At 42.1% G+C, this 14,434-nt stretch overlaps 1 protein-coding gene across 2 annotated transcripts in view; it reads right to left on the bottom strand.

Annotated features, from left to right (window-relative positions):
* Positions 1-14,434, bottom strand: part of Mtus2 (microtubule associated tumor suppressor candidate 2) — a 367,362-nt gene that overhangs the window by 40,844 nt on the left and 312,084 nt on the right. For both annotated transcript variants that reach the window (XM_013027287.1, XM_013027288.1), the window contains exon 7: positions 10,028-10,094. In XM_013027287.1, the coding sequence (XP_012882741.1) occupies positions 10,028-10,094 (67 nt within the window). The remainder of the gene's footprint in view (positions 1-10,027; positions 10,095-14,434) is intronic.

The raw sequence follows: 14,434 nt of genomic DNA, 5'->3' as shown, positions 1-14,434 counted from the left end.
TCTGGAATCTAAGGATGTGAAATCCATAGATATAGAGGGAAAACTACCTTCTGTGTGACAGAGGTATTCCTAGAGTTAGAACCTTTGTCACATTCCCTTTTTCCTCTTGGCATAGTAAAGGATCATTCACTGGATTCATTAAGTTTATAATCTTGAATGAAACAGACTTATTCATATTCATTGTGCTAAGTACTGACTCAAGATGCACAGAAAAATGAGAGTGGATCCATGAACACAAAAACTCCCAACTGTGTTGATTGTATTTGCATAACTTGTGTGTGACTGCAATTTACAACATATGTTGTGCAAACGTTTTCCAGCAACTTCCAGGTTAAATCTATAATATGCCATGTCTTTTTCTTGCTATTTATTATCTTCCTCCAGACATTATGTAGATATAGCACGAAGGCAGCCTGGTGTGGTCATGTCAGAAAGAGATAAGAAGGCAGCTAACAGAGCTGCTGTTATGCTTCATCATTTATGTGATTTGAGGTTTGCTTCAACTCTCTGTAGCTACCGTGTATTTGCTGTTAATGTGGTGGTGGTGTTATCTCCCTTACCTATGCCCTATGGTTGTTGGTAGAATCAAAAGAAATAATACACATCAAAGGAGCTTATAAATTATAGGCTACTAGTTATTTATTTGATTTTCTTAGAGCCCCAAATCAATGGAGGGATGGAGGGAGAAGGATCTGCATTTTGAGAAGTTGCTCAGCCCCAGGGGGTTTTAGGGAAAGCCCTCCATGTCAAATCAAAGGATTAGAAATCTGAGGATTTTTTTTCTCTTCTTGTTTAGTTTTCTGTGGTGTTGAGGATAGAACCTGGGTCATCATACTAATGAAGCACATATTCTACCACTGAGCCCCTCCCAGCCCTAGACATGAGAGTGTATAATTATCTATGTATGAGTGAACTTGTATGCATGTGAGCCAAACTGAGACTTGAACTCAAGGCCTTGTGCTTTTGCTTGGCTTGTTTAAGATGAACACTCAAGTACTTGAGCCATACCTCCACTTCTGGCTGTTTTTCTGGTTAACTGAAGATAAGGGTCTCATGGACTTTCCTGCCTGGGTTGGCTTTGAACCTTGATCCTCAGATCTTAGCTTCCTGAATGGTTAGGATTATAAGCATGAGCCACTCGTGGCTGGCTAATCCAATTATCTTTATTCAGAAAAGATTAAATATTTTAGGAGCGCACAAAACAAACATCTACATTAAAATAGCTAGAATGTGCTATGCATGTAGATGTAGCAGAATTTTATAAATGTGCTGCTGACAACTGGAATGTCTTTGTCTCAAAAAAAAAAAAGGTGTAGTAGTTTTTCGAAATTGTAGCTGATAATGTATTTTCCATGGCAACCAACCCAGTCTCTGGTACATTTCAGGGAGTTAGTGGTTCTGATATTACATGGGTAAGTACCTGTTTGGGAGAGAAGCTAAAATTGCTCTGGAAAAATTGCATTTACGAGAATAAAATTTAATCATAGTAGTTGACATCATTGGTTTAATTTTTTTCTAGCTTAGAACAGATATTTTCTTCCTATAAGAGGAGGAGAATTCCTGGATGCAGTAATGCTGCATGGCCCAGCTCACAAGGAAATCAGAATATTTGAAGCTGTGTGGTTATATTCATTTTCTGACAACATATTAAACTGTGTAAACCAAATTTTTTTTCAAATAAAGACTCCCTATCTGATTTTACACAACAGTGCTGAGTGTATTTTGGGTGGCTTCCCAAATTTTGTTGGGCAAATAGTAGGAGAAAACTCAACTCTGGTGATAATACAATTGTACATCCTAAAAAATTTGCTATCTTGTATTCTCATTCACAGCTATTTAAAAGAAATATACCTCAAGTTGCAAAGCACCAGCCTGAGAGGGAAAAGCCAAATGAAAGTACAAGGCCCTGAGTTACAACCATACCACCAAAACACACACACACACACACACACACACACACACACAGAAATAGATATTTGTTCTCAAAGCTATCTATCTGCCTATCCATCTATCATTCATCCATCCATTTATCTATCATCATCTATCTATTCTAATTTGACTTGTGGTTACCTCTTGTGAACCACATGTTACTAAGAAGTATTCTTTTCTGGTTTTTGTTTTGTTGTCTTGTGCTGGTCTTGGGCTTACATTCAGTACCTGGGTAGAGTTCCTGAGTTTTTTGCCCAAGGCTAGCACTCTCCCACTTGAGCCACAGTTCCACTTGCTACTTTTTGGGTAGTTAATTGGAGATAAGAGTCTCATGGACTTTGCTGTTTGGCCTGGCTTTGAACCATGATCCTCAGATCTCAGTCCCCTGAGCAGCTAGGATTACAGGTGGGAGCTACCAGAGCTTGGTCACTTGTGTATTTTTTTTTTTTTTTGGTCTGGTCGTGGGGCCTGAACTCTGGGCCTGGGCGCTGTCCCTCAGCTCTTCAGCTCAAGGCTAGCACTCTACCACTTGAGCCACAGCACCACTTCTGGCTTTGTTTTCTGCTTATGTGGTGCTGAGGAATCAAACCCAGGGCCTCATGCATGCAAAGCAAGCCTTGCACCTTCCCAGCCCTGTATTTTTTTTTTTTAATTTCTCCTTCCAGTTCTGGTTTTTCTTAACTGTGTTTGGTATCTCTATTGTTAAGTTATTGTTTTATCTTTTTGATAAATTGGTAAATATAAAAAATAATAACTATATAATAACTATTTTAGGATTTTAACTGTTATTATAAAGGTGAGCTACAGAGAGGTTACAGTTATATAAGTCAAGGAATGAGTATATTTCTTTCTGGACAATGTCACCATAATTGCTATCTTAATCCCTAGCAATTTTCTAAAGTTTGCTTTATGTGGTTTGAATGCAGATCCTTTTACATTGTTATTTATGTCCATTTAAATAGGTTTCTTTAGGTAGCACATAATTTAGTCTTGGTTTTATTTTGTGTGTGTGTGTGTGTGTGTGTGTGTGTGTGTGTGTGTGTGTGTGTCTATGTCTATGTTTTATGCTGGTCCTAAGGCTTGAACTCAGGGTCTGGATAATGTCCCTGAGCTTTTTTGCTCAAGGATAACCCTGTACCACTTGAGCCACATCTCTACTTTGGCATTTTTGGCGCTTAACTGGAGATGAGTCTCACGGACTTTCCTGCCAGGGATGGCTTTGAACCATGATCCTCAGATCTCAACCTCCTGAATAGCTAGGATTACAAGTATGAATCACCAGCACTGAGTCTTGCTTTTTTATACAGTCTGACAAACTTTGGCTCATTATTGATGTTTTTAGAAAAAATGCTTTTAGGAATCAGAAAACATGAATTACTTGTATAATTCTGTTTGGTTATAATGTCCATTTTTGAGTTGCCTTCTTTGTTGTGTGTGTGTGTGTGTGTGTGTGTGTGTGTGTGTGTGTGTGTGTGTTGGGGTTGGAGGCTCAGGGCCTATACTCTACCACTTGAGCCATAGATCTACTTGCAGCCTTTTGGTAGTTAACTGGGGATAAGTCTCTCAAGGACTTTCCTGTGGTGCTAGCTTAGAGATTCAATCTTTAGATCTCAGCCTTCTAAGTAGCTAGAATTATAGGTGTTAGCCAGGAGTGCGTGGCTTCCTCATTACTTTTTACCATCAGCCTTGTTATTCTTTTTCTTTTGGGGGGGTGTCTGGTCGTGGGGCCTGAACTCTGGGCCTGGGCGCTGTCCCTCAGCTCTTCAGCTCAAGGCTAGCACTCTACCACTTGTGCCACAGTGCCACTTCTGGCTTTTTTTTTCTGCTTATGTGCTGCTGAGGAATCGAACCCAGAGCCTCATGCATGCAAAGCAAGCGCTCTACCACTGAGCCACCTTCCCAACTCAGTCTTGTTATTCTTTTACTATTGAGTCTCTTTGTAATCACACTTGATTACAAAGGGTAGTGTGGGGCTGGGTAGAAGTTTCAGGCTGGGACAGATCACTAGAAATAATTATTGATTAGAGAACTAATACTTTCAGCCCTTTGACTTCTAGGAGGCAGAAAAATGCTAGAGATAAGTTTGTAAATAATCAGAGAGCTTCTGGGTTGGGAAACACTTGGGAGGCTGGGAAGGTGGCTTGGCCATACTTCCATCCCCTGCCCCTCACACCTTCCTTGTGCCAATTATAGACCCTGACGAGGAAGATGGAGGAATCTCTGAGCTTACAGTCAGCTGTTCAGAAGTTCAGGTGGTCTCTAGGACTTGGGACTAGGGTGTACAGTGGGGGCAGATCTTGTAGAGTTGAGCTCTTAACCTTAAAGCGTCTGTAACAACAGGAGTCAGACTTAAATGGAAACTTTGGATATCCAACTGGAATGGGAGAATTGGTTGTTGGTGTGAAAAATTGCACCATGCCCCCAATTTGTGTCAGAAGCGATCATTCTCAAGGGAATGTATTCTATGTTCCTTTGTAAATCAGTTGTCAGATGTTTCTGTGTAAGCAGGATCAGAGAATCTCTATCAGCGTGGGATTTTAAAGTCCAAAGTAGGGTGAGCTAGTCAAACCACATGTTCTTCTAGAAGATTCTGTTATAGTTCTACCAGTGATGTCACAGTAGGAAAGTATTCCAAATGTGATGTGCCACAAACATAGCTGGGAATGACTTTCACTGGTTAGATACTGAAACTCCACCTGACTCACAGAGGTAGCTTACTTGGATACCTACTAGCCCCAGGCTATCTGAGACAAAGGTGATGGAAGAAGCCTGTTTTCCAGGAGCTGGGACATCCCTATGTATAATTCCCAACAGGTAGAATTTGCCTTTGGCATCTTTCTCCTTGTACTCTTCTCCACCTGTATTTTCTTTCCTTAGCCTCTCCTGTTGCCAAGAGTCCTCAGCTATGGAGCCTGGTTCTCTTATACCCATCCCCAGTTACCTATGGCTCCTCCCTAGACCTCAGTCTGACCAAATCAGAACCCTGTTCTCTGGTGTGTTCAATGATCTCAAAACTCTACTGACTTTAATAAACACCCATTTTGTATCTAGGAGCCAAGTAATTCTAGCTGTAATTCTGGTAATTCTGTCTGTAATTCTAGGCTGACATCTAAGGTTTATGGTTCAATGCCAGCCCAGGCAGAAAAGTCTATGAGACTTACCTCCAATTTACTACCACAAGCCTGAAGTGGAGCTGTGGCTCAGGTGGGAGAGCACTAGCCTTGAGCAATAGTGCTCAGGGACAGCACCCAGGTCCCTGAGTTCTACGCCAAGACTGGCAAAAAAAAAAAAAAAAGAGTAGATAGGAGTAATTCTTAAATGTTTTGATTCTAACAACCAGGGTAGGCTCTAGGGAAAGTATTTTGGTTCTTTTAGCCAAGGAAGCATTTACATGATTCTTAGAATCATCAAGGTTGAAGTTGATGGTGACCAGATGCTAAAAATCTCTGAACTAAGCCAGGCACCAGTGGCTCAACGCTTGTAATCCTAGCTACTCAGGAGACTGAGCTCTGAGGATCGTGGCTCAAAGCCAGCCTGGGCAGGAAAATCCATGAAACTCTTATCTCCAATAAATCACCAGAAAACCTGAAGTGTCCCTGTAGCTTAAATGGTAGAGTGCTAACCTTGAGCTGAAGAGCTGAGAGACAGCACTCAGGCCTTAGCGTTCAAGCCCCATGACCGACAAAAATAAAAATAAAAAATAAATCTCTGAACTGATTTACTTCAAGGGCATGGGGCAGATAGCAGTAGAATTTAGAGCAGTAGTTTGTGATGTACATGGGCTTAAGCAAGCCCATGGCTCATGCCTGTAATCCTAACTAGTCAGGAGGCTGAGACCTGAGGATCATGGTTTGAAGGCAGCCTGGACAATAAAGTTCATGAGATTCTTATCTCCTATTAACTACCAGCAAGCCAGAAGTAGAGCTATGGCTTAAGTGGTAGAGTGCTAGCCTTGGGTACAAAAGCTTAGGGACAGCACAGAGGCCCTGAGTTCAAGCCCTGGCACACACATACAAAAAGTTTAATCTTACCTCCTCACCCCCAGTCTCTCCCCACAGACCCACCTTCCATTATTTCTAGGGGCCTTGTTGGTAAGGTTGAGAAGGGGTGTGGATAATGGCAGGGCTGCTGCAGAGGGGTAGGGATGTCACATCTCTCTGGATCATTAATCCTCTTCTCCTTCAATGGATACATTCTGCCTCCAGAAGTTATGGGCTTTACAGTGGACATATTCCCCTGTCTTTTCTCCTTTCATAAATACATGTTGTATCTACAGTGGACAGGAGATGAGGTGGTTCTCCAGGATAAATGCTCATCTGAATTAGCAGGTATGGTACTGCTAAGGATCTCCTGCTCTGTCTGCAATAGCCTTTTCCATTTGGCAGATGAATTCTGGTTCTATTCTTAGCACAATGCAGAAATCAAATGACTTAGACCCAAAGCTAAATGCATTTAGAAGTTTCCGGAAAATGCTAGGATTGGCACACCCATCTGGATCTGGTACATACCACCAGATCCAAAGCCTGTGCAGGCAATCTCTCTGGGGAGGATCTACCTCAGGAGGAGAACTTGTTCCACTATCTTTAGATTCAAAGTGCTACACCCAATAGTTACATGAGTCACCTTCATTGAATGCTTTGTCAGAGATTTACTCTTTCAGTTTTTGGAAGGGAATTTGAAGGGCAGAGAGGCCAAATAACCTGTCCTATGAAGCCCAAGTTGGGAACCACCAAGCCTTGGAACCATCTATACCTCACCTATTTCATGGAGAGCATTCTCTGAGATGGACTTAGAAAACTTTGGAGAAAAATCTGTTTCTTCTTCTGAATGTGAAGGCGAGGTATCTTGCTCACAGAGGAAAGTGGCAGAAGGTGGCATTTCCATGGAACAATTCCCGTAACATTGTTTATATCTCTGAGGAACTGCTTCTTCGCATTAACATCCTTTAGCCACCATGGGCAGACACCTGTCCCTAAGCCTTGGTTCCCAAGCTGTATGCCAAGGCACACTAAGTCACAGCAGCAAAATCACATAAACCTAACACGATACCTGAAAATTCCCAGGGCAATACATTGGGAACTCTTAATCCACAGTTTCGACAGTAGCTCTATAGTAGCTCTCCCTTCCATTCCATGACAGAATGCCTTTATGAAGCTGAGGGTTTGACTGCAACTGTGACACAAAGTACAGTGACAAAAATACCAAGGTGGAGCAGGACATGAGGGTAGCCTTGTCCAATCTGATTCCAAGGGTGGAGACATGCAGGGCCCACTAGCCTACACATGCCACTAGTAAGCAATTGTGGCTCCTTAAGTGAACTAAAAATGTATTTTCTTCCAATTTCTGCTAGATTTTGCAATGGTCAGTAAGGTATACAAACGTTTAAGTTGCTTAGATCTCCCTACTTAATATATGGAGGTATGAGGATTCATTTGGCCTGCAGATTGTGGCAAAGCTGAAGCCAGGCACTGGTGGCTCACTCTTCTAGTCCTAGCTACTCAGAAGGATGAGATCTGAGTTTGAAGCCAGCCTGGGAAGGAAAATCTGTGAGCTATATCTCCAATTAACTATACACACACGCACACGCATGCACGCACGCATACACACACACACACACACACACACACACACAGAGGAATTTTAGAGCCTTTCCCCTAAGCTTCTGAGCTGACCCCACAGTGCTACCTAAGCCTTCTTGGAGGGTGGGCCTATTATTTCAGCAGGAAAAAGACTAAGAGCTCACAGCTTCTCTACCCATGTCTGAGCTTTGACCTCAATGTCAGCATAAGTCAAAATCCTTCTGCAGCTCCTCTAGGAAGAAGTGATCTCAGAGAGCAGGGCCTGAGGGGGGTGAAGCTGGAAGGGTAGGTCTTGCAGTTAGATGGAGTCACAATGTTTTTGATAAGGGAGAAAGAGAAGGGATATTCTTCTAAGGAAATTGCAGAGGTCATCACTGAGGAAGGCTGTGTGTATGCCTGCACACATGTTCATATACACAGGTTTAACAGTCAAGTCTTATGGAGAACCAGTGGCTGGTGAATAATGGCAAAATCTTCCTGGAGAGAAATGAAATTGGTCCTTAATATTTAGCATGTCAATTATCAGAAAGGGTGGGTACTGGGAGTTTTCCTTTCCTTTCCTTCCTTCTTTCCTTCCTTCCTTCCTTCCTTCCTTCCTTCCTTCCTTTCTTCCTTCCTTCCTTCCTTCCTTCCTGCCAGTTGTGGGCTTGAACTTAGGGCCTGGGCACTGTCCCTGAGCTCTTTTGTTTGAGGCTAGCGCCTACCACTCTGAGCTACCATGCCACTTCCAGTTTTCTGGTAGTTAACTGAAGAAAAGTGTCTCATGAACTTTTCTGCCCAGGCTGGCTTCGAACTGTGATCCTCAGATCTCAGCTTTCTGAGTAGCTAGAATTATAGGCACCTGGCTGAGCTTTCCTTCTTGACAGAGTGAAATCACTCAGTGTAAATCTTTTGAGAACCTGAGTGGGATTTGTCCACTCAGGAAGACAGTAGAAAGGAACTCTAGTGAAGACAATGAGGCTGTGCTCATGGATTCTTGATCACACTGGGAAAGGAATTCATTTGAGGACACAGAGGAGGCAGTCTTTTAGATCTTGACCACATTGGGGAGAAAATTCAAGTGTGCACTCATGAGGTCCACACTGGGGAGGGAATTCAGATGAACACACATAGGAATAACAGTAGGGGAGGAACTCTGGTGAACACACATGGGGGGATCCATATGGGGAAAGGAAATTAGTGAACACAAATGGAGCCATAATGGAGAAGGAACTCAGGTGAGGGAAAAGAGACAGCAGCCATGGAGCCTCGGGAGTGAGTCCTATGATCTAAAATGCCTTTGGGTGAGACCTAATAAAGAGCAGTTTGGAGAGGATGTGGATTTCATGAATGAGACTCAATCATGAATGAGAACAATAACAACAAAAAGAAAAAAAGATGGAAATTCAGGAAACCTGAAGGGAGCCGGAGAACTGTCACTTCTGCCTTCTTGGCAGCTATGCTTCATCTAGTAGGATCAGTAAAGCTCTCTTGGGTCTCAACTTCTCAGGAACATCTCATCTAAGTGCTGCTCTTGTCTATGTAGGCTCAGGAAAGCTTAGGTTAGGTCCTAAGCTGCTCCTCCAAGTGGCCAGAGGTGGCTAGGGCCAAGGGTACTGTAGCTCTGGATTCCTTCCTGCCCTGGCCCCCAATTGACGCTGACATAAACACTGCTACTTAATGTCTTCCTGAAGGGGTCTATTCCCCTCAGACAGGATATGTGATCATTGCTCACTTAGTTAATGACAAAAGAAGCCTCATCCCAGAGGAAAGAAAAAAAATCTTAAAAAGGATTCTATTCTACATTAAAGAAAGAGTCAGGGAAAGCAAAGTTTGAAACTCACTACATCTAAGTGGTCCCCAGGGAAGGATGGCTTTCTGTTGACTTTCAGGGATGGCCCCAAGTCAAGGATAGCCAGGATGGCTCCAGTCCCTTTACTCATGGAGAAGGCCATACCTGCATCTCATGATTGCAATAGAGGGAGAAGAAATGTTCCCGGTAAAGCAAAGCCTCACAGGCCAGTGGAAGAGGCCATGTTTATTTTACTACTGATTTATTCCTGGGGAAATATAACAACTAAGTGGTCAAAAAGAAAATGCGATTGGGAAATGAGAGTATGGCAAACACCCATGCTGGTCCTTGGCTTAGAAAGAAAGCCTAACTTCCATTATATCCCTGGATCCTAGGGATCGTCATCTATTGGTAAAACCTCTTAGGATGCTAACTGGACTAGACCATCCCATTGGCCAACAACACAGCCTGATATTTGTGCTCCCATCTGTGAATGGCAGAGCCAGGCCTGATTAGTTTTCCTGCCAACTGTTAAGGAAGCTGTCTTTTTAACAACAGACATGTAAAGCTAATGGCTCCTTATGAGGCACCAGCAACTCACTGCTGTGCTTGGTAAGATACTGCTGGCATCTAGGCAGAATGACACTGCTCATTATTGCAGGGGACAAAATGGCTCTTGTTATACATTCATAGGAATCAGAAAAAAAAGGCATTATTTATGGTCCTTATTGTTCCATGCCCTACTTACCAACTTCATCCCTGATGTTTGCAAGTTCGATTGACAGCTCTTTTTCTTTCACAAGGGCACTTTCATTCTGAAAAAACAAAACGGATACCGAGAGTCCCCTGGTTTTTTGTTAGGTACGTACTTTCATATGTTTCATTCATGAATCATATTAGGCAGTTATCTGTAAGTCCAGCTCTTAAGGAGATACACTGTTTTCATTATAAAAGCATACAAAAAAACTTGTAAAGTCAAGTTGGACTCTTTCTTTCATATTCATTCAAATGTCAAAGCTTGCATTATATAATCATACCTGTGGTTGTGCTTTCTCTATATGGCATTCCCAGCATGCTTCCTTGCATGCCTGTGTCCTATACATTAATATGTTGACATATGTTACTATATATTGCTAATTCTTACTATGTTTTTTGAGGACTTCGTGTGTGTGTGTGTGTGTGTGTGTGTGTGTGTGTGTGTGTGTGCTGGTCCTGGGTCTTGAACTCAGGGCCCCCATGATATCCCTAAGCTTTTGTGCTCAAAGCTAGCACTCTACCACTTGAGCCATAGCTATGATTCTGGCTTTTTTGATGTTTAATTGGAAATAAGAGTCTCATGCCTAGAAAAGCCTGTCTTTGAAGTACAATCCTCAGATCTCAGCCTCCTGAGTAGCTAGGCATGAGACACTGGAGCCCACCAGCATGATTTTTGACCAATTATCCCTTTGAACTCAGGACTTCTCACCCTTACTCGGCTTTTACATTTAAGGCTGAGGCTCTACCACTTGACCCACATCTCTACTTCTGGTTTATTGCTGGTTGATTGGAGATAAGAACCTCGTGGCCATTTCTGGGCAGGATGGCTCCGAACCACTATCCTCAGATCTCAATCTTCTGGGTAGCTAGTATTACAAGTGTGAGCCCCCAGAACCCAGCCAATTTTATTCCTTTAAACCTACCCTTTATTCATATCTAGTTAGCTAACTAATGAATAAGGGAAACTGGAACCAAACAACAGTAATTAAAGTTACCAAACTCTTGCATGACTAGCATCAATAGCAGAAACAGGAAACAGAAACAGGGCAATGAATACATTTGCTGCTCAACAACTGCTTAGTTGTTTTCAAGTCAAATACATTCTGTGAGGTAACAAAAGTAGATACAAATGGGCCACATTTGTTTGTTATGATTTTATTGATTAGCATTGTGATTATGTAATGTTAACAATGGTAAGAGATGGTGCTTGAGGCTGTCATTCAATCAGATGTACTATCAGGCACACTGATTTCCAGGGAGAGAGTTTTGGCCAAAATGTAAACCAAATATATAATGAAAAGTACCTTCAGAACCTTGAAAATGTTGTTCTAGTTTGCCTGTTCAATGTCCCCTATGAGTACACGTGTTAAAGGCCCTAGGGTAGACTATGGGATGGGCTATGGAGTCTTTAAGAGGTGAAGCCTATCAGGAGTTCTTTGAGGAGGATTAGGGGACCCTGAACCCTTCTTCTTTATTGTTTGCTTCTTAGTCATGAAGTCAACAGTTTGTTCTACAATGTGTTTCCCACTACTGCTCTCCAGGACACATACTTGAGAGGCCCAAAGCAATGGGCCCACCTAACCTTGGACTAGAACTTCTAAAACTGTGAACCAAAACAACAAACTTTGTTTCTTTTTAAGTTAATCATTTCAGCTATTTCATCACAATGCCAGAAAGTTGGCTATTACACAGTCTTTTTTCTTTTAGCAGGGAGGTTTAAACTCAAGACTCTGTGCTTACTAGGCAGGTTCTCTACCATTTGAGCCATGCCTCCAGACTATATTTTGCTTTCATTATTTGTTTTCAAATAGGATCACACACTTTTTGACCCTGATCCTCCTATTTATATTTTCTGTAGAGCTGATATTACAAGTACAAGTCATCCTGACTGACTTGTTCATTGAGATGTGACCTCACTAACTGTTTCCCTGGCTGGTATTGAACTTTAGTCCTCCTGATCTTCAGTTTCTTCATGGCTGAGGTTACATGCATACATAGTTCTTTACAATCACCTTTGCCATTGGTTTCATCATCTCTGATGAACCTGTGTTCAATGGGTCTACAGGCAATTCTCACAATTTGGTTTCTGGGTCTGGGGCACTTAGATTCAGGTAACAGGGGTATTATTTTGTGTTCCTAGGAGAGTCTAGAACTCTCTAAAAGGCCTAATTAATCATGTTAAAAAAGTGATAATTAATAATGTCAAAAATAAAACTATTATAAATAGATCTGTTATACTCACAGGTACTAACCATGATTAGCTAATGATTTTCTTAAAAGTGTGGCAATGGAACAATTTTGGAGGGGAAATGGATGTGATGTGAATGTTGTGCTATCTATTGAAACTCTAATCCTCAAGGCAGTGCTGTTAGGAGTCAGGGCTTATGGGAATTGATGAGGTCATGAATGGGATTAGGTCATGAATGAGATTAGTGCGCTTATAAAAAGAGGCCCAGAGAACAGCCTAGTCCTTTCAGCACATGAGGACAGACAGACACTGTCTATGAGAAAGCAGGCCCTTACCAAACACCAAATCTGTTGGAGCCTCCATCTTAGACTACCAGTCCTCCCAAACTGTGTGACATGATTTTCCACTGTTTATACAGTGCCCAGCTGATGGCATTTTGTTACAGCAATGTGCATAGACTACCCTCATCTTATCCATAAACCTCCTCCTTCCATCTACCCCATAACATTCCTGCTTTCCCTGAATTTAGGGCTAGCAAAAACCTGATAGTGGACATTTTCTCAGGTCCATTAAAGCAGGCCACCTCCATGTAATGGCTGCCGACAGCATTGTTATAAAGTTTAAATAAGTTAGCCTATAAAATGCATACATGTGTTTTGATATCAGCCTTATGCTCTGGTATGTATGTATGTATTTATGTATATATGATGTGTTCTGGGGATGGAACCCAGGGGTGTGAACATGCTAGGCAAATGCTCAGTCATTGAGCTGCACCCCTATCCCCTGATATCTGTTTTTTTCAGCACCTTACCGACTATCTAGACTGTAAGTTTGTATATGTATGCATGTGTGTGCAATGCTGGGGATAGAATGAATGGTTTTTATATGCTAAACATGCATTGAGTCATATCCCTAGGCTCCTACTCTAAATTCTGACATAGTTAAAGAATTTGGGCCAAGTGCCAGTGGTTTATGTCTATAATCCTAGCTACTCAGGAGGCTGAGGTCTGAGGATTGCAGTTGAAAGCCAGCCCCAGACAATAAAGTCTGTGAGATTCTTATTTCCAGTAAAGTACCACCACCACCAACAACAACAAAAACTATAAGTGGAGCTATGACTCAAGTGGTAGAGTACCAGCCTTAAGTGAAAAAGCTATAGGATCGCGTCCAAACTCTGACTTCAAGCACCAACACACACACACACACACACACACACACACACACACACACGCTTCAGAAGGGGGAAGGGGACAAAGCAAATATCTAATCAGATGGATTATAGAGCTTATGAACTTGTTCTACCAGTAGTAATATGGGCAGCTGATATCCAACTTGTTATACAAGTTAATAAAATGTAGTGTTTTGGAGAAGGGTCATCTTAAATTACTGCAAAAAATGAACTTGCCTTCTACTTCAAGGCTAATTTTAAATATTCACATCCTTTGATGTTAATATTGAATATTAACATCTTCTAACACAGCTAGAGAACTGAAAACCTGCACTTATCAGTCTAGGAATAGCACCCATATGTGTTGTTCTCAGAGTGATATGTTGATAAGATTCAGGCCGTGAATCAGAACTTAACACTAACAACAAGCCAACTGTCGTCTCAAACCTACAGCCTAAGTCTTTCTCAACTCTATAGTGGCACATGTGGGTGGTAGCAGTATTCTGCCCAGGGTTCTCCCATACAATGAACCCTACTGAACTTCGTAGGCCCAGAAGAATCAGACATTTGGGAAACAGTGTCTGGGAAGCCTGAGACAGGAAGGCCTCCATTGGATACTGGGCTGATGATGAAGGACATAGGCAGGTGAAGATTTTAGACAGACAAAGAAAATTTATTTGACAATGAAAGAAAGACATCAAAAGAGATTTTCCATAGAAAGTTGTCCCAGACTTGAGAGTTCTAGTAGAACAGTTTTTATGATACAGTGGTTCCTCTCATATCTCCTCCCTGGGCTTTGCACTGATTACTTTGCACTGGTGGCCTGTGCATGTGCTGTGCTGGGAATTTTCATTGGTTGAGTGGGAACCTAAGGCATGATGGGCCACATGTTGTCAGCCGTGTGTCATGTCTATCATTTTCTATCCCTATCTAAGGCCTAACTCTCCCTCATTCCCTCCTCCTTGGATGGCACGCCTAACTTCCATAAAGGCATGAGGGCAATCACTGCTCTAGCTGCTTCCTGTGGAGAGTGGGCAGAGTCA

Source organism: Dipodomys ordii, unplaced genomic scaffold (genome assembly GCF_000151885.1).
Source record: "Dipodomys ordii isolate 6190 unplaced genomic scaffold, Dord_2.0 Scaffold102, whole genome shotgun sequence".
NCBI lineage: Eukaryota > Metazoa > Chordata > Mammalia > Rodentia > Heteromyidae > Dipodomys > Dipodomys ordii.
Note: the sequence above shows the minus strand (reverse complement) of the source record. Positions and strands in the feature narration are given on the sequence as shown.